The 19,072-nt window shown below is 40.3% G+C and overlaps 1 protein-coding gene across 5 annotated transcripts in view; it reads right to left on the minus strand.

Moving 5' to 3' along the window:
• Positions 1 to 19,072, minus strand: part of LOC102931383 (sodium channel protein type 5 subunit alpha) — a 314,377-nt gene that overhangs the window by 18,797 nt on the left and 276,508 nt on the right. For 4 of the 5 annotated variants that reach the window (XM_043541605.1, XM_043541603.1, XM_043541604.1 and 1 more), the window contains 2 exons: positions 11,217 to 11,339; positions 2,463 to 2,744 (listed from right to left, as the gene is read on the minus strand). In XM_043541605.1, coding sequence (XP_043397540.1) covers positions 2,463 to 2,744; positions 11,217 to 11,339 — 405 coding nt within the window. Of the gene's footprint in view, positions 1 to 2,462; positions 2,745 to 11,216; positions 11,340 to 12,118; positions 12,242 to 19,072 lie in introns of all 5 variants that reach the window. The other variant, XM_043541607.1, reaches the window with a different exon arrangement.

The raw sequence follows: 19,072 nt of genomic DNA on the forward strand, positions 1-19,072 counted from the left end.
TTGGTCCCATCACCTTGGTGACATGCATGAGGATCTTCCCTAAACATTTCAAAGAATCAGTTCCTGCGTGGGTGCGTAGGAGAACCCTGCACTGAGATGGAAGAGACTGAATAGAGGTCTCCCTCTTTCTCTTCAATATCCTCCAACTGGGGGGTACTAATAGAACAAGGTGGAAAGTCTGGAAGTACTGGAGAGTGACAGTAGTCTGGAGATCAGGGGCTTGGTACTGAGAGGTCTTCAGTACCCATGAAAAGTGGAGATTTTGGTTCATCCGCCACTGATAAGTCTTTTGAGTATCTAAATTCCTGTGGTACTGAGTGGAGGATTGGTACCGATGTGGTGGTGTGCTTGACAACAGAAGGAGATGATACTCTTAGAGCGTACCAAAGTAGGCACTGATAGTGTCTGATGCTTCAGTTTGCACAGTTCCCAGGGTCCTGACTGGGGAGGTACCAAAAATGGAGGTGTGCAAAATGGTATTGGTGTGGAGGAGTGCTTATCCTTACCCTCTTTGTCCCTTGTAGACAGTATCAGGATTTTGTCAGAGCCGTGTTTCTCCTTGGATCTCCGAGAGTCCTTCACCTCGACGGTACCAAGCCGAGAGGTTGAGGCTTCTGATACCATGCACTTAGCAGGGGACTGAGGTCTTTTGGGAGCAGACTCCTTATGGGAGGGAGTCAAAGCTCCTCTTCTTGGGAGCCTTCACTGAAGCCTCAAGAATCTTCCCTTTCTTATGGGAAGATATGTGGTGAGGTCAAAGGAGTGCTGGATCTGCCCAGAGACAGATTTCTGGGGTGGGGGCAGGAGGAGTTTCTCCTGACCTGACTCTGAAGTGGGTCAAAGGGAGAGCTCCATCAGCAGCAGCCTCAACTTGATCTCCTGGTATTTCCTTCTCCTTCCTGGATTTAAGGGCCAGGCAGATATTACACTTCTGGGAGATGTGTGACTCTTCCAGACAGCAAACACACTTAGAGTGGCTGTTGCTAACCTGACAGGAGAGGAAACATTTGAATCCTGGAGAGCCAGGCATGCCCTGCCAGAGATTAAGGCTCCCTGAAGGAAGAGAGAGGAACAAAGTTAATCCTCACACTACTTATCTACTAACAACTATTGTATCTAATACTAAATAGCAATAAACTATAAACAAGAATTGAGCCATGGCATGCTCAAAGCTGATATGCTAGGGCTCTGTCTCAGGCTGAAGTAGTTGAGAAGGAAATGAGGGTGGTTTACAGCACAATCCTTTATAGCCTTGGTGTGTGGCATGAGGATGTATAGGATGCATATGCAGCCCAAAGGATGCTGCTAGTGGAAAATCTCCGATCAAAGGCTCAAGAGGTGCATACGCACTTGAAGCGGAGCATCCATAGGGACACGACTTGAAGAAGAACTAGTAGATGAAGCTTGGATATGATCACTCTAGAGTATATCTGGATGCTAGGATATCAAGGAGGGTTCAAACTTTTTCACCGTGTTGACTGCATTTTAATAGAGATTGTCTCATACAGATACCTTGTCTCCCATTTTGTATCCCACTTTGGATCACTTCCTCTCCCATTCATACAACTACAGGTAGGGTTTACATGAAAAAGTATTATTCGGAAGGCATGAAAGGCAGGATTCTCAGCTGGTATGAAAGGGCCAAGCTCCACTGACTTCAGTGGAGTTTCTCCAATTTACAGCAGGTGAGGATCTGGGCCTTCATGGTATTTAGCTATTTTTAAGTAAATTTAGCAGCAGGAAGAGAGGAGGAGGAGAAGCAGCATCATATGTGCAGCCAGATCTCTACAGCATGTCCTCTGCAGACTGCCAGTGGTCGTTGGATGACAACTTTGGGATTTCTTTACTAGGTGGTCAGAGGATTTTAGTAAATGACTTTGAGCTGAATTCCTAGTATTAACTACACTAACATCATCTGAGTTACTGCCAATTGACAGAGGTGTATATGAGAGGAGAATCAGGCCCTTTTCACTTAAGGTCTAACTGGAACACTGGTGATCCAGCACAGGTTCAGTAAAGCCAATAAACTGTATCCTGGCACATATGCCTTCACACAGTGCTACTTTCATTGTAGGAACTCTGACTCAATTTTGCTCTGGATTACAAACAGGAGGAAGAAGAACAAAATGGTTTCAAATCCACCCTTGGGTTTTGAGCACCTCCAGGATAACTCTAAAAGAGTGATGCATGGAGTATATCCCTGGAAACTCCTAATCTGAGCCTAAAACCAGAAACGACAATAAATATTTATCAGATGGATTCATCAGCAAAAGTATAAATCATTTACACCATCAAATTGCATATGTTTGGCAGTCTAGGTAAAAAGGAAAAGTGTAGTTGTTAACTTGGAGTCAGATCCTAGGGGTGCTGATTTTAGTAAGCGCTGACGACACTCAGCACCTCATATGACTCGACCACTGGATATCTACCTAACAAGAACAAGTGTTTTTGATAATACTTACCACCTGTAGAAGAGCCAGGTAACCAGCACCAACGTTATCAAAGTTGACTTTAACTTTCGTCCAGTAAAAATTGCCCGTCACGTTATAGATTATGCACTCGCTCATGTTATTAATAACTTTAGAGTCTAAAGGCATATCTCCTGCTGTCTTGTTAATGCATTTTCCAAACTTTCCTGCAAACAGGTTCACTCCCATGATGCTAAAAATGAGCCAGAAAATGAGGCAGACGAGCAGAACGTTCATGATGGAAGGGATGGCGCCTAACAGGGCATTCACAACCACCTTAAATAAGTGAAATAAAAGAAAAACATACAATTACTGCAGGCCTTCACATGAACACATCCCTAAGTAGCTGTTTTGTACACTAAAGTAACTGGGCCAATCCTCAGCTGATGTAAACTGGATTAAAACTAGCTGAAGATCTGGCCCATTATTTTGAAAAATTTAAGAACACTTTAGACTCTTCTTTTTTGTATCTTAAAAAATAATCTATTAGTATTTCACCCATGCAACCAATTGGTGTTCATCACAGGGTAAATTAGCCGTACCACTGAGGAGTCTCCCTGCTTCATATTGGACCCTATGTTTAATGATGTGTTAAGCGTATAATCGGAGGTCAGCGGGGCACAGTAAATATTCTCACAATGGTTAAGGGACCAGGAGAGAGGAAGAGAGGCTTTCTTCTAAGCAGCAAAGTATCTAAACATCTTTCTGAACTCAGGCCCCTTCACAATACCTGAAATTTTAACCCTAACTATGAAGGGTATTGATTATCTGAGTAGTAATTGATCCAGTGGTGTCTCATCTGTCAAAGATACCATTGATTGGAAGCCACTATTACTGTGAGAAAGCAGAGTCATTGAAATTCTTGGAGCAGGGCAGCTATGCAGGATATCTGACCGCCAAAATGGAGGGTCTACTGTTACAATTTAATCCCTTCTCTTATTACTCTTATCTCTACAGTGCGTAGCATTAAAACAGCCAACACACCCTGATTTAATATATATCTGACTCACATTATCCCACTTGATACTGTACCAAAGTCTGTATAATTCTGTTTTCTGCAGAGACCCATCAGCTCCAGGCAGGATTAGTGTGCAAACCCATGTATACAACCACACATACAAATATTGTATAGGAAAGGACCCAGTCACTTAAAGTACTTATAAACAATTGGCATAGGAACAAAAGTCAATGCTTGCAATATGGATCTGAACCAATGCAAATAGGATATACAATATGCATTCTATAGTCACCACAAAAATTCAGCAATATCAACATGCATTCCAAAATATAAGGCTAATATAACAATCACCTTATATATATATATATGTTATTCAGCATTCTAAACCACCATCCAAAATGTAAAAGCCTTTGATGCATGCTAAGCATACCACAAAAGACATTTTCCAGAGAAAAATCTTTGTCACAAAATGTATTCTTTCACACTATATTAATGGCTTGTACAGTTTTTACATATCCACAGCTACTCTAGGTGCTCCCACTAATTTGCAGGACCAATGCAAAGTAAACTGGCAAACTTTCTACAGATTCTAGACTTTACTATATGAATTTGTCTCCTTGTTTATTTCATGCTTTCAAGATTAGAATCTGATATGCAGACACTAAGCCTTTCCCCTTCTCAGTTTATATTTCTGAAATTGAGACAAAGTGATATCGATCTGCAAAAATGAAATTTTATTCAATTGTGAATCTGGTTATGGAAAATGTCAGTTCTTGTTTTCTATCATATTAGTGCCCAATTTTCTGACAAGCCAATAATATCAAATTCATTTCACCATTACCTTTGTGTTTCTGGAAAGGATAAAAGAGCACAGTAAAATGATTTTACACATTTAGAGCAGGCAGTTTATTCTGGTACATTGAAGAATGCAAAATTACTAGGGTTATCAAGCAATTAAAAAATTAATCGTGATTAATCGCACTGTTAATAATAGAAAACCAGTTATTTAAATATTTTTGGATGTTTTCTACATTTTCAAATATATTGATTTCAATTACAACACAGAAAGAAAGTGTGCAGTGCTCACTTGATGTTTATTTTTGATTACAAGTATTTGCACTGTAAAAAAACAAAAGCAGCAGCATTTTTCAATTCACCTACAAGTACTGTAGTGCAATCTCTTTATCATGAAAGTTGAACTTATGTAGAATGTAGAATTATGTACAAAAAACTGCATTCAAAAATAGAACAATGTAAAATTTTAGAGCCTGCAAGTCCACTCAGTCCTACTTCTTGTTCAGCCAATTGCTCAGACAAACAAGTTTGTTTACATTTTCAGGCGATAATGCTGCCCACTTCTTGTTTACAATGTCACCTGAAAGTGAGAACAGGCGTTCTCATGGCACTGTTGTAGCTGGCATTGCAAGATATTTACGTGCCAGATGTGCTAAAGATTCATATGTCCCTTCATGCTTCAACCACTATTTCAGGGGACATGCATCCATGCTGATGACAGGCTCTACTCAATAACAGTCCAAAGCAGTGCAGACCGACGCATGTTCACTTTCATTATCTGAGTCAAGAGACTACCAGCAGAAGGTTGATTTTCTTTTTTGGTGGTTCAGGTTCTGTAGTTTTTGCATAGGAGGGTTGCTCTTTTAAGACTTCTGAAAGCATGCTCCACACCTCGTCCCTCTCAGATTTTGGAAGGCACTTCAGATTCTTAAACCTTGGGTCAAGTGCTGTAGCTATTTTTAGAAATCTCACATTGGTACCTTCTCTGAGTTTTGTCAAATCTGCTGTGAAAGGGTTCTTAAAATGAACAACATGTGCTGGATCATCATCCGAGACTGCTATAATATGAAATATGTGGCAGAATGCGGGTAAAACAAAGCGGGGGACATACAATTCTCCCCCAAGGAGTTCAGTCACAAATTTAATTAACACATTTTTTAACGAGCATCATCAGCATGGAAGCATGTCCTCTGGAATGGTGGCTGAAGCACGAAGGGGCATACGAATGTTTAGCATATCTGGCACATAAATACCTTGCAATGCTGTCTACAGAAGTGCCATGCAAATGCCTGTTCTCACTTTCTGGTGACATTGTAAATAAGAAGGGGGCAGCATTATCTCCTGTAAATGTAAACAAACTTGTTTGTCTCAGCGATTGGCTGAACAAGAAGTAGGACTGAGAGGACTTAGGCTCTGAAGTTTTACATTGTTTTGTTTTTGAGTGCAGTTATGTAACAAAAAAAATCTACATTTGTAAGTTGCACTTTCACAATAGATCGCACTATAGTACTTGTTTGAGGTGAACTGAAAAATACTATTTCTTTTATCATTTTTACAGTGCAAATATTTGTAATAAAAATAATATACACTTTGATTTCAATTGCAATGCAGAATACATTTTCTATATATGAAAATGTAGAAAAAATCCAAAATATTTAATACTTTTCAATTGGTAGTTTATTAACAGTGCGATTAAAATTGTGATTAATCGCGATTAATTTTTTTAATCATGATTAATTTTTTTGAGTTAATTGCATGAGTTAACTGCGATTAATTGACAGCCTTAACAATTACATAACTCTTTCAAGTCCTGGAACTATATTTTGCACATTTCTGAAAGGAGCAAATTTTTTGCAAGACTGACTGTGTACCTATTTTTGCCATATGCAGACTTTTTACAACTACTGTCCCTTTTGCTAATTTTATCTTTCACTTTTAGATTTAGTGCATTCTTAACTTTATAGTTTTAACCCAACCTTTATTTTGTAAGCCAAGATGCAAAATAATTTACAAAGTAAATGATCATTGGAATACTGCCCAAACGGATATCTTAATAATTTTCATTTGCTCTTTAGTGTGATGTTTTTGTTCAATGTCCAACCATGCTGGCCCCAAACTACTGCAACTATACTATGTGTGACAGAGAGGAAAACATTATGGCTGTTAGAGATAGAGCGATTACAGTGCAAATGATCATGCATAGGAACAGAACACAATCATGCAAGTTAGACAATACAAATGATGGTCACGCATGCATTCTCCTTTTTTCCTTGTGCTGAATTATGTTCCGTGGCTTATAGATAACACAATATGACACAAGACTTGAAGCAAATCATGAAACACCTCTTTGAATGAATTATTAATGAAGGGCCTAATTCTCCTCTGACTTATACTGATTTTACACCAACATAATGCCACTTGTTTAAAAGGAGCTACTCCTAATTTACATCAGTGCAAGTGACAGCTGATTAAGGACCTGAATATGTAAACAGACAAAACTATTAAGAATTTATGTTAAAGTTGAGACGCAAACATTGCAAAACTAAGGACCAAATTTCTGTTATGTCTAGAAATAATGTATACAGTCAAGTCATCTATAAGAGATGGTTTTTATAACACTGCATTCCCATTAATATCTTTATAACACTGCATTCCCATTAATATCTTATTGGCCATGCCTGAAACCTCCTTCCCCATAATTTCTGTTGCGGGTAGCCTTTTGCCACCCAATGCCCTACTTGGCATCTGAAGGCCCTCTAAATCAGGGGTTCTCAAACTTCATTGCACGGCAACCCCTTTCTGACAATAAAAATTACTACACAACCTCAGGAGGGGGAACCAAAGCCTGAGCCCACTCGAGCCCCACTGCTCCAGGCGGGGAGAGAAGGGGGCCAAGGCTGAAGCCCAAGGGATTCAGCCCCAGGCAGGGGTGGCCTGTAACCTGAGTCCCAACACAGAGGGCTGAAACCCACAGTTTGAGAACCACGGCTCTAAATCTTCAACATTTCCTTTCACCGATTCAAATGGGCAGATCCTCAGTTTGCGTAAATTGTCATAGCTCCACTGATTTCATGGACAATTACACCAGCTGATGACCTGCCCAATGGATTTTAAGGCTTGAAAGGACCATTGTGAACATTTAGTCTGATCTTCTGTATAGTACTGGCCATACAAAAGGTCACCCAGTAATTCCGACATCAAGCCCATACCTTTTGGTTGATCTAGAGTCATATCTTTTAGCAAGACATCCAATCTCAATTTAAAGATTTCAAGCGATGGAGAAGCCACCACACTGTTAGGTAAATTGTCCAAAGTTTAATTATTCTCAGTGTTAGAAATGTGTGCCTTATTTCTAGTCTGAATTTGCAGAGTTTGAGCTTCTATCCACTGAAGCTCATTATGCCTTTGTCTGCTAGGTTAATAGCCCTCTACTATTAGAACTCTTCTCCCCGCGTCAGTACTTATAGACTGTGATCAAGTCACCTTTTAGCCTTCTTCTGGATAAGCTAAGTAGATTGAACTTCTTAAATCCCTCCCTGTAAAGCAGGTTTTTCAGACCTTGAATCATTCTTGTAGTTCTTTTCCAACCCTTGCCAATTTTTCAATGTCCCTTTTTAAATGTGGATGCCAGAATGTCAGTATTTAAGTAATGGCTTCACGTGTGCTGTATTAAGAGGTAATATCACTTCCCTACTCCTACTTGATATTCCCTTGCTTATCTTCAGAGAATCACATTAGCTCTGTTAGCAATCACATCACACGGGAAGCTCATGTTCGGTGGATTATTCACTATGACCCCTAAGCCCTTCTCAACCACTGTTTTCCAGGATACAATTCCCCATATTACAAGTGTGCCCTATTTTCTTTGTTCCTAGATGTATGCAGTATTTGGCTGTATTAAAATGAATATTATTCAAGTGAGCCCAGTTTCCCATTTGATCGCTCTGTTATAATTAATCTATCCTTAACATTATTTACCACTACATTAATTTTTGTACCATAAGTAAGCTTTACCAGCAATGATTTTATATTTTCTTCCAGGTTATTGATAATGATATTGAATAGATTTGGGTCAAGAACCAATCCCTGAGACCACACTAGAAACATTACATCACTGGATAACAATTGCCCATTTACAATTACTTTTTGAGATCTATCGGTCAGACAGTTTTTGGCAGCAGGGTTTGGCAGCTGTGTATGCACCCCTAGGCACCAGCAGAAGGCTCTGCTGCAGTTTCCCTGGGGGAGGCTCCCTCCACAGGGTTTCTCTTTGGATATCCAGAAGATAGTTCTCTCCTAACTCCTAGAACTCTCTGTTGGGCTGGTGCAAGCTGAGGATTTCTTCTGCCTGCACTGGAACTCAGCCCATTGGCAGACAGGAAGAAATAGGATGTGGAGGGCATGGGGCCTGGTCACTCTGAAGTCTAGTCATGACAGGCCCCTGTTTGCCATGCAATCAGGGAGCCCTTTTCTGGATTGGACCCTGCAGACATCACCCCTCCAAACCTATCAATGCCTCCAATTCCCTGGCCCCAAATCACAGGTCTACCTCTCTATCTTTTAGTCAGGACCAATTGACTTCAAAGCTTTGGCACAGTACAGTTTAGTGAAGCATTCTATGAGAATTTTCTTGCTTATACCTTAGTTCTGCAACGTACTTTGAGCTCCTCAACTGAAGGCACTATACAAACACAAACTATTATTATCTCCTTACTCTGTGTGTTTGCGTCTCAACATTAACATTATTTAATCTCTCTCTCCTCTGGTAATTTTCCTTGTGCATTCTGGAGCATATGTGTTCCTAATAATGAAAGGTCTTACTGTCCCTAGCCATGGTAAGTATGGTTAGACATGCCAAAAATATAATAAATTGATTTTCCAGTGGCACGTATTCTCGATTATACTTTATCATAATTTACAAGCTAATTCAGTATCTCTGATAGCTCAGAAAAAGGAGGCACAAATACTGTACACATTGCAACTATACCTCTGGGGTAGGGAGGACAAGAACTTTGTGTCAGGAAACCTGGGATACCCCTGAGTATGCGCATTTTAGGAACAGCATTTCTGGGACTGATGTAATAGAAAATGGCCTTCTCCTGCAGGTTTACAGCAAACCAACTACTTCTCCAGCTCTCAGTAAACATCCCACCAACCTTCCTTCAGCGTTTCTCGACTCTCTCAGTTCTTCAGCCTCTCAAATGCCCCATACTTTGGACTTGTCTACACACGGAAGTTGCTAGGTTTAACAACAATTTAGTTAAACGGATACAAACTCATGTCTCTAAGGTGCCACAAGTACTCCTTTTCTTTTTGCAAACTCATGTATGGATATTCTTATAAGACTTTAAAACTGGCTATATGGGTTTTGATTGAGCTTGTATATTTACCAACTTAAGCTAAACCAATGTAAGTCGGGTCTAAATCAATTTAAGATGTCCACGCACAAATCACACCTTTAGCTAAACTGGTGCAACTATGCGTCTAGATCAGATCTTTATCCCTCTCAGCTGTGCCATATTTCTCTGTTCCTGCTAGGGCTCCTGAATGTGGTAAAGCAATGTGGCCTGTAGTAGGTGAAGCTGGGTATATGGCACAACCCACACTTAATAAAAATATGGGGCCAGTTCCTCAGCTGGTGTAAACAGAAGTAGTTCTATTAACTTTAGTAGAGCTGCACCAATATATACCAGCTGGGGATCTGGCTGCTTAAGCCTATGCACTGTTTTGTCTGTGAATACTCTTTAAAATATGATATCGTATGGGTTCACTAAGAAGAGTGCAGTGTTTCGAACCAAAACAATTCAAATTTGGATGCCCCACACTGCTCCACCAATGTACTTACTACTTATAGGGTTAGCTCAATTTCTAGGCTCATCCAGTCCTCTGGCTGTCTTACTATGGTATGATTATGATATGGAAACTGGACCACTAGGATTTCAGCTGAAACCACCAACTTGTTGCACACGAACTGTATAGACTTTTGATCGCCAGTGACTTATATTGAATTTGAACTTGCGACCTAGAGGCAAAAGAAGCCATATTCCAAATTCATTTTATTATTAACACCTTACCATTTTCCTTGACATATTTTAGGGATTTGGTTTCTCCACATAGGACAGATGTAATTTTACATATATCTAAATCAGAAATCTTGGAAATGGTGTTTAAGTTGGTACCTTATATACTCCCAAGTATTACAGGTTGTGCCATACAGAGATTTGTTTTGTTTTGCCATGTGATCTACAGTATTAATGGTACCCTTGACTTGTACAGAATGCAGTTATCATCATTTGATAGTCATGCATGATAAAAATTGTTTAAAAAACAAAGCCCAAATCCAGATACTTAAGCATACTGTACTTGCTGTGCTCATCAAGCACAAATAAATATGTATGATGCTGGTGGATACATCCATACATTCAAGCAAATGCAAATGGGAGAGGATAGACATGCAAGATGGAACAATGAACACAAGTCACATGGCTAAAATGCTAATCCTGGCATTCTATATTAAAATTGAAATACTTTAGAGGAAAGTTTTTTGTGAATTTGCTCATTTGTTTTCCATATACAGTGTGCCTCTAATGTTCATTTTCTTTATTAGTGAAAAAGTCCTCAACAACTTTGCGATTGATTCTAATTTTAATAAAATTTGGAGGCAGGAGCAAACCTGTAGCAAAATTATTTTCCCTGATGTGCCGCATAATTAAAGAGACAATTGTTAGCCAGATGTTACCTCAGCCAAAAAGTTGTTTTTAAAACACAGTATGACAAGTTATGCAGCGGGATTAGCTTATCATGAAATCCACCAGAGAGTAAAAGCTGCAGCTGTACTAATGCAATCAATACAATGGAGGTTTTTTTTTCCCCACACCGCATTATCATTCATTTCCTTTGCAGTCATAATGAAAACAAAACCAAAGAAATATGGCCCTTTTACATGCTTGATGTTCACACAGATGGGCTTCGATGGTTGCTTTGTTTACTCTTACCCTCATCCCTTCAAATCGTGACAATGCTCTTAATGGTCTCAAAGCTCGGAGAGTCCTAAGGGATTTAATAGGACCCATTTCGGAGTATCCAAGTGAGTTAGCTATGAGGCTTATTAAAGAGACCTGAATGGAGACATAAAGCAAAAGTCCAAACTATTAGCACAATCCTACCATTTTACTTCTCTTCTGCCTTTCCCTCCTGAAAAGAAAAAACCTGTTAGTGGGACAATGATGAAATACCCTAAATGGAAGACATTGAATTAGATCAATGCAGAAAGAAAAGAAGTTTTAACATCCAGATATATACACAGTTCTTTCCATGATGCCTTCAGAATATAAAGCCTTTGTTTCCAATTGAATGTAAGCTCATAGAAATAGAGTCTATTTCCCACTAGCAAAGCACACAGGTGCCTAGTAATGTCAACAGGAGCTTTTTGGCCAGAAAAAGAGGATATCACAAATACAAATCTGCGGCACCGACATTTTATTTAGCTTACAGCTGACAGAGGTGTGTGTGTGCGTCTATCATTAGAAGTATTATTAAATCATGTAAATGCTGCAATTTAGTGCTCTCCCAATGAATCACTTTAAGATCCTGCAAGATCCAATGATTTATTAAAATGATAGAAGATTTTAAGATTGCCATTGTCGACTGAATTATCAATCATAAATACTGATTTTAAAAGATCTCCCCTTAACCTGACACTGGATCTGAGTTTATTATGGACTCTTTAAAAGAATTATGTATATAATTTGTATGACTCTTTCCATTTTCACCGTTATCTGGAGCCCCACACAGCACCTAAAAGAGAAGATTCTATGTTATTTTCCTGTAAGGAAAGTTAGAAGGTGCTCAGCATTAAAGGTGCACATACTTGATAGACACTAAAAGATACCCTTACCCTTATGCTCTCAAATCTGGATAGGGCTCGGAGGGGCCTCAAGGCCCTCAGTGTTCTGAGAGATTTCATAGTGCCCAGCTGGTCATAATCAAGAGTTGTTGCTATCAGGCAAACAACTGAAATCTGTGCAGATTGAATGGAATTTGAGATTATTCATCAGATGAACAAACACGAAGTAAATGGGTTTTACAGCCACAGTTGACATTCACAGCCTGAATTCTTACTAACCAGGGAGTGAAAAAGGAAGCTACTCCCATACTCTGTAAGCATCTCTCTGACTTTCAAGAGTAAAATAAACAGATTAATTTTTGTTCCATCTTTACAACCTTTTCTATTGCCAGGAATTGAGATTTTACGGACTACCTGCATTAATATGTGCATTGCTCACCCTGACAAATCCTTTGTTCCTGTCTATCTAAGGTACTTATATGGCCCCCATTACTGTAATATCTGAGTGCTTTCCAGTCTTGAATGTGTTTATCTTCCCCACCTCCCCCTGTAATGGAGAGACGTGCCATTACCCCCATTTTACAGAGGAGACCAGAAACACATCATGCAGGAGGTCTGTGATGGAGCAGGAAATTGAACCCATGTTGTCTAAGTCCCAGGCTAGCATCCTAACCCCCGGGCCATCCCTACTCCTATAAGCTTAGTCATTTAACTACACAAAGCAGAGCAGACAGTAATCATCTCTAAATATCTTTGTACAATGCACTCAGTGTTTTAATTTTTTATAAATTAATGGTTCTTTGCACCTTTTAGACACAGCCAGCAGTAGGGTAGCAGCTCCTGGAGTTAATAGTGCCAGGGGCAGACACAATGGGCCAGATTCTCAGCTGGTGTAAATCAGCACAGCTGCGCTGGAAGAAGCATTGGTGTACAGCACAGAGCACTAGCCACTGATACACACTTTAACATGGTGCAATAGGCAAACTCACCTCACTGATTCAGCTCCTGTGGCTGGTGTGGAAGGAAGACTGATAATAAATGCTTCCGTACCATGGTGATAAGCATGGTATAGAAACTTACTAGGTAGATAGATCAGACATAGGCTAGGTTTAAGTAGATAATTTTTATAGGTTCCATATATTAATTAGTGATATTTTTCTCTCCCTTTCTAAGGCTTGCTCATTTGGGATTAATGATTAACTATGGCAGCCTGGCTTTTACAGGTGGAGGGCCTATGAAAAACATTTAAGACTCTCTGTAATGTTTCTGAATTGCATTAGGATTAGTGTGGTATAAAGCTTTTACTGACACTCATTTGGGATGCTCTGTCTAGCCTGGTATTGTCTTCACCGTTCATTATTAATGTAGCCAACCAAAACTCGGTCTGCTGAAACCTTTATAACCACAGTGCACTACATTGCCAAGCAGTCTCTCATTTTCACACTCTCTCATGCTCATGCCCACTGCTGTAAATGTTCATTTAATATTTGTTTGCCTTTCACTCTGAGTTTCTTGAAAATTGTGGTTAAAATCTGGACCTTGATATTGCATTAACATAGACTCAAATTCTGCTGTCCTTATTCACTCCAACCATTGACTTCAATGGGAATGTTGCCCAACGAAGGAGAAAGGACTGTAGGATTCAGCCCATAGTATTGGGCACATGTGCTGCGTGCATATATAAAATAGCTTTTCAACTGTTGACTCTCAACATTGTAACATAATTGGCATGACTGAGGTATTCCCTGTATAGTAAGGACTCCACTACAGCATAGATACACAGCCCTGTGAGGTATACTGCCCCAGTGGGAATTTCAGAAGGTGTCTGGACATATTTCTACTCCTACCCCCTTTGGAAAATTTAATACTGATAATGTGTCTGCCGCAAGCTTCATGCAAGTGGTTTTTTTTGTCCAGCTAGCTGGGAGTAAAGGGGGTTGCTCTTTTAAGAATTTCTTACAACGGGTGGGAAGAAGGGGGAAAGTTTACAGGGATGGACAGGAAGGGCAGGAAGCAGTTGTGCTCAGGTCAGGAGAAAGTAACTGCCCTGCCCTCCCTGCTGACTGGAAGAGTGGGAGGATATTTATACCCCATGCAGCCCTGAAGAGGCCCTCTTTATGAGGATCAAGGTGGCAGCATACACCCACCCTGAATATGGCAAAAGGACTGGGTTCCCCCTTGACCTGGTGTGGACTTATGCTAGTTGCTCTTTTCCTTGTGGGGAGCTGGGAAGGAATTTTTGCCTCACCAACAGATTGGCCAAGCGGACGGGGGGAGGGTTCACCTTCCCAACAACTGGTCTGAGACCCAATGGGGTGGAGTAAGAGGGTTAGGTTATAATGTTGCAACTTACTACATAAAACTTGTGGTGGATGTCCAGTGCAGGTGTAACCCACAGACCTCCAGGGTGTGGTGTTCTGTCCCATCTAGTGGCACCGAGACCATTTAGAGACAGAGAGAGAGAAAATGAGTCTGCTCCTACAGCCTTAGCTAACAGCCAGTTGGCTTTTAGCTCATGTGGTAGAGGCTCATTCACTAGGCTCCAGAGGCGCCAGGTTTGATCCTGCCCGCTGACGACTGGGGTCTGTCGACATTACACAGGTACTATGGGAGGAATATGGGTATTGGATAACACAGATTGGAAAAGGATTTGAAGGAAATCATTCCTTAAGGGAGCTGAGTAAAGGGGTTTTGGGGCCCCTCCATCTCGTACAAGGGGAAGCAACCCCTCTCCTTTTCCTAGCACCCTTTAAAGGAGTTGAGGAAGGGGTTTGGGGATCCTATGTCTGGCATAGCGGGGAGGTGACCCTCCTCCTTCCTGTACTGTACAATTTGTTGCCAGGTACTCCCGGATATTTTAAGTGAATAAAGTTGCAGCCTAATTAAACCACACCTGGTGCCTCCTGTCTTTTGTCTGGCATAGCCAGACAATGGCACTAGTCCTGCAGAGTCCTTGAGTTCCCCGTCCACAGTTGTTTGCCTGTGGGGGATGTGAATGAAAAAGAGAACTGTGTGCATTATTATGAATAGGTTGAGAGATGATATGAAAAACAGAAACTAAATTACTAACACACTTGCTAAAAGTTCAGCTCTTTCATTTTTTAAAAAAATGTATTTTTACAACAAAAGGATTAAAATGCAGTGCAACCACAATCCTTTCCCCTTGTTATCTTTACCCAGATGAGTTACAGGCAAAACTTTTGACAGGTTTTCAGGTCTCCCACAATTCAGGGGCGCTATTTGGGGGCGGGGGGACAGGGAAGGGCTCTAGCCCCTCCTGAGTTTTGTAGAGGAGATCTACTCACCCTAGCCCCAGACTGAGCTTTTAATTGCAACAGCTTGAGTGTGACATGTGGACCTCAGAAGCTGTGAGCAGCACAGGCTTTGGGGCAGGGAATTTGTTTATAAACAGATTTCAGAGCAGCAGCCGTGTTAGTCTGTATCCGCAAAAAGAAAAGGAGTACTTGTGGCACCTTAGAGACTAACAAATTTATCTGAGCATAAGCTTCCGTGAGCATCCGATGAAGTGAGCTGTAGCTCACGAAAACTTATGCTCAAATAAATTTGTTAGTCTCTAAGGTGCCACAAGTCCTCCTTTTCTTTTTATAAACAGAAGCAGAGTGATAAAGATAACAAAAGCCTTATCATTAAAGTAAATTAAGGATCCTTAGATGATCCTGAAAGCACTGCCATGCACTTCAGTTAAAAGACAGGAAACAAAGCATTGGAATAAAAGGTGAGAATCGAGAGAGATACATATTCAGCATATTCATAAATGATCTGAAAAAGGGGGTAAACAGCGAGGTGGTAAAATTTGCAGATGATACAAAATTATGCAAGATAGTTAAGTCCATAGCAGACTGCAAAGAGTTACAAAGGAATTTCACAAAACTGGGTGACTGGGCAACACAATTCAATGTTGATAAAAGCAAAGTAATGCATTTAGTAAAATATAATCCCAACTATACATACAAAATGATGGGGTCTAAATTAGCTGAATCCATCAATAAAGAAATCTTGGAGTCATTGTGGATAGTTCTCCGAAAACATCTGCTCAATGTGCAGTGGCAATTAAAAAAGGTAACAGATTATTGGGATCATTAGGAAAGGGATAGATAAGAGAAAAAATATCATATTGCCTCTATACAAATCCACGGTACACCAACATATTGAATAGTGCGTGCAGATTTGGTCACCCTATCTCAAAAAAGATACACTGGATTTGGAAAAGGTACAGAGAAGGGCAACAGGAATGATTAGGGGCATAGAACTTCTTCTGTATAAGGAGAGATTAAAAAGACTGGGACTTTTCAGCTTGGAAAAGAGATGACTAAGGGGGGATATGATAGAGGTGTATAAAATCATGACTGGAGTGGAAAAATTGAATAAGGAAGTGTTATTTACTCCTTCACATAACACAAGAACTAGGGGTCACCCAATGAAATTAATAGGCAGCAGATTTAAAACAAACAAAAGAAAGCATTTCTTCACAGTCAACATGTGTAACTCTTTGCCAGGGGATGTTGCAAAGGCCAAAACTATAACAGGGTTCCAATAAGAACTAGGTAAGTTCATGGAGGATAGGTCCATCAATGGCTATTAGATAGGGTGGACAGGGATCCAACACCATATTCTGCATGTCCCTCGCCTCTGTTTGCCAGTGGGCAACAGGGCAACTAGATGATTGCCTGTTCTATTCATTCCCTCTCAAGCACATGGCATTGGCCAGTGTTGGAAGACAGGATACTGGGCTAGATGGACCATTGGGTCTTACCCAGTATGGCCATTCTGATGTTCTTATATAGAACCCAGATGTATCTGCTCTCTGCTGTAACAACTGGACCCCGCTCTCCTCCCAGAGTTGGGATATAACCCAGGAGTCCTGATGGGGTCTCTCTCTCCACAGTTAGTAATAAAGTAAGAATATACATTAAAATTTTAAACCGAACCAGTGTCCCTTAACTGACCTGCCACAAGATATCAGAACATGTTGTTATTAGAGCTGAGTGTGTCTAATATTTATTTAATTTTCTTTCCTTTTTAACGGAATTAGACACAGGGCTCCTGTCAGCTAATTGCTAAGTTATCTGCCAAAAAAAAAAATAGAGTTTTCAAGTGCCTAAATAGCCCCAGGAGTCATGGTTAAAGCAAACCAAAATCTGAAATGGTGCCTCTGCTGCACATGTGCTTTATTCTCTTCTTCCCTCAATCCCAGATTCATGGGCCATAGCTCCACCTCTGCTCAAGGCCAAAGGTGTATTGTTCAAATCCTGTAAGACCAGGTTTCAGCTCAGAACGGGTTACCAGTTTCTCTAGAGTGCCAAAAATGTCACCCTGAAATACATCACAGGTGCTGCTGTCCTCCTGACACAGATTTACACAGTATTAGATATCTATTCAGAGGATTAGGCTGTCAAGCTGTGTGATATTTGGCCATGATTTACAAGGCTGGAGTCAGTCCTCAGTTCGAGACAACTTGTCTAAATACTCGACTGTTGATTTCAAAGGTATTTGATTTCTCCCTGTCAAATTTTATTTATAGGAAAATCACTACAGCAGAGAGTTGGCTGTTTGGACTTGATTAACTATGACCCCAAAGGCTATAAAAAAAAAATCAAACAGCTTTCAAAATCAGTGCTGACTGCCCCACCTAAGCATGGCAAAAAGGAAAGTCAGCACTTTTCTAATGTGTGTTTTTTCCTTTTGCAAGCTTGTGACCTGTCTTGTATTCTGTATTATATCAGACTTACCCCCTGAACCCTGCAGGAATCTGGAAAGGACTGGTGGAGAGAATGTAAGCCCCAATTTTAACAATAGTGCACATTTTTCTAACTATTTTAATCTTTGTATTTATAGCCAATAGGATTTTCTAGGTAAAACTACATCTGAAACCATGAAATATGGTAATATTATGGCACTTCGTTTACTCCAATGGAGTTTCTACAGCCTCCATAAAGGTGTATCTTCATTAGGAAAAAAACAAAAAGCATATTCTTAACTCATGTCAGCTAACATGATAACTAATATGAGGTGAAATCCTAGTGATGACCAAGCAGTTTGTAGTCTTCACACATATTAGCTGGTCAAGATAAAGACTATGCGGGAACCTAGGGTTTATACAGACCTGCTAATGTGTTAACATTAAAAGCTGCCTTGGCATCCCTAGGATTTTACCTTATATAAGTTGCCATGTGTTAGCTAACCCAAGTTAAGAACATGCTTTATTTTCCTAGAGAAGACAAGATCAAAGAGCAACAAGGAGTCCTTGTGGCACCTTAGAGACTAACAAATTTATTTGGGCATAAGCTTTTGTGGGCTAAAACCCACTTTATCAGATGCATGGAGTGGAAAATACAGTAGCAGGTATATATACACAGTACATGAAAAGATGGGAGTTGCCTTACTCACACCTTCTTGACAACTGTTTGAAATGGGACACCCTCATTACCACTACAAAAGTGATTTTTCCTCCCTTGGTATTCTACTGTTCAGAATAGCCTACTTCCACTTTAATTGAATTGTCTCGTTAGCACTGACCTCCCACTTGGTAAGGCAATTCCCATCTTTTCATGTACTGTGTATATATACCTGCTATTAAGTATCTAAGTACCAATGCCTCTTGGGGCATGGGGCTTCAGCCACCTAGGAAGTTGTGGGCTGGGGTGGCTCCAAACCCCACACTGCCTGGGGAACTGTGGGTTGGGGCTGCTCCAATCCCCCCACCACCTGCAGGCTGGTGCTGCTCCAGCCCCTCTGCTGCATTAATTTTGCTTTCAGTTAATTGCAGGAATTAATTGTGATTAATTGATGGCCCTAGTGGCAGCAGAACAAGATAGATAGATAGAGAAAACTAAAACTATCCATTAAATATCCTATGCAAAAACATATTCACAGTGGAATGTGGAGAAGGAGGAAAATGTTCCTGAGGGAAAAGAGGTACTGGTAAAATAACACGCAGTTCAGGGAAGGAAAGATAATTTAAGGGGAATAGAATCCTAGAATATC

The sequence above is a fragment of the Chelonia mydas genome, chromosome 2, assembly GCF_015237465.2.
Source record: "Chelonia mydas isolate rCheMyd1 chromosome 2, rCheMyd1.pri.v2, whole genome shotgun sequence".
Lineage (NCBI taxonomy): Eukaryota > Metazoa > Chordata > Testudines > Cheloniidae > Chelonia > Chelonia mydas.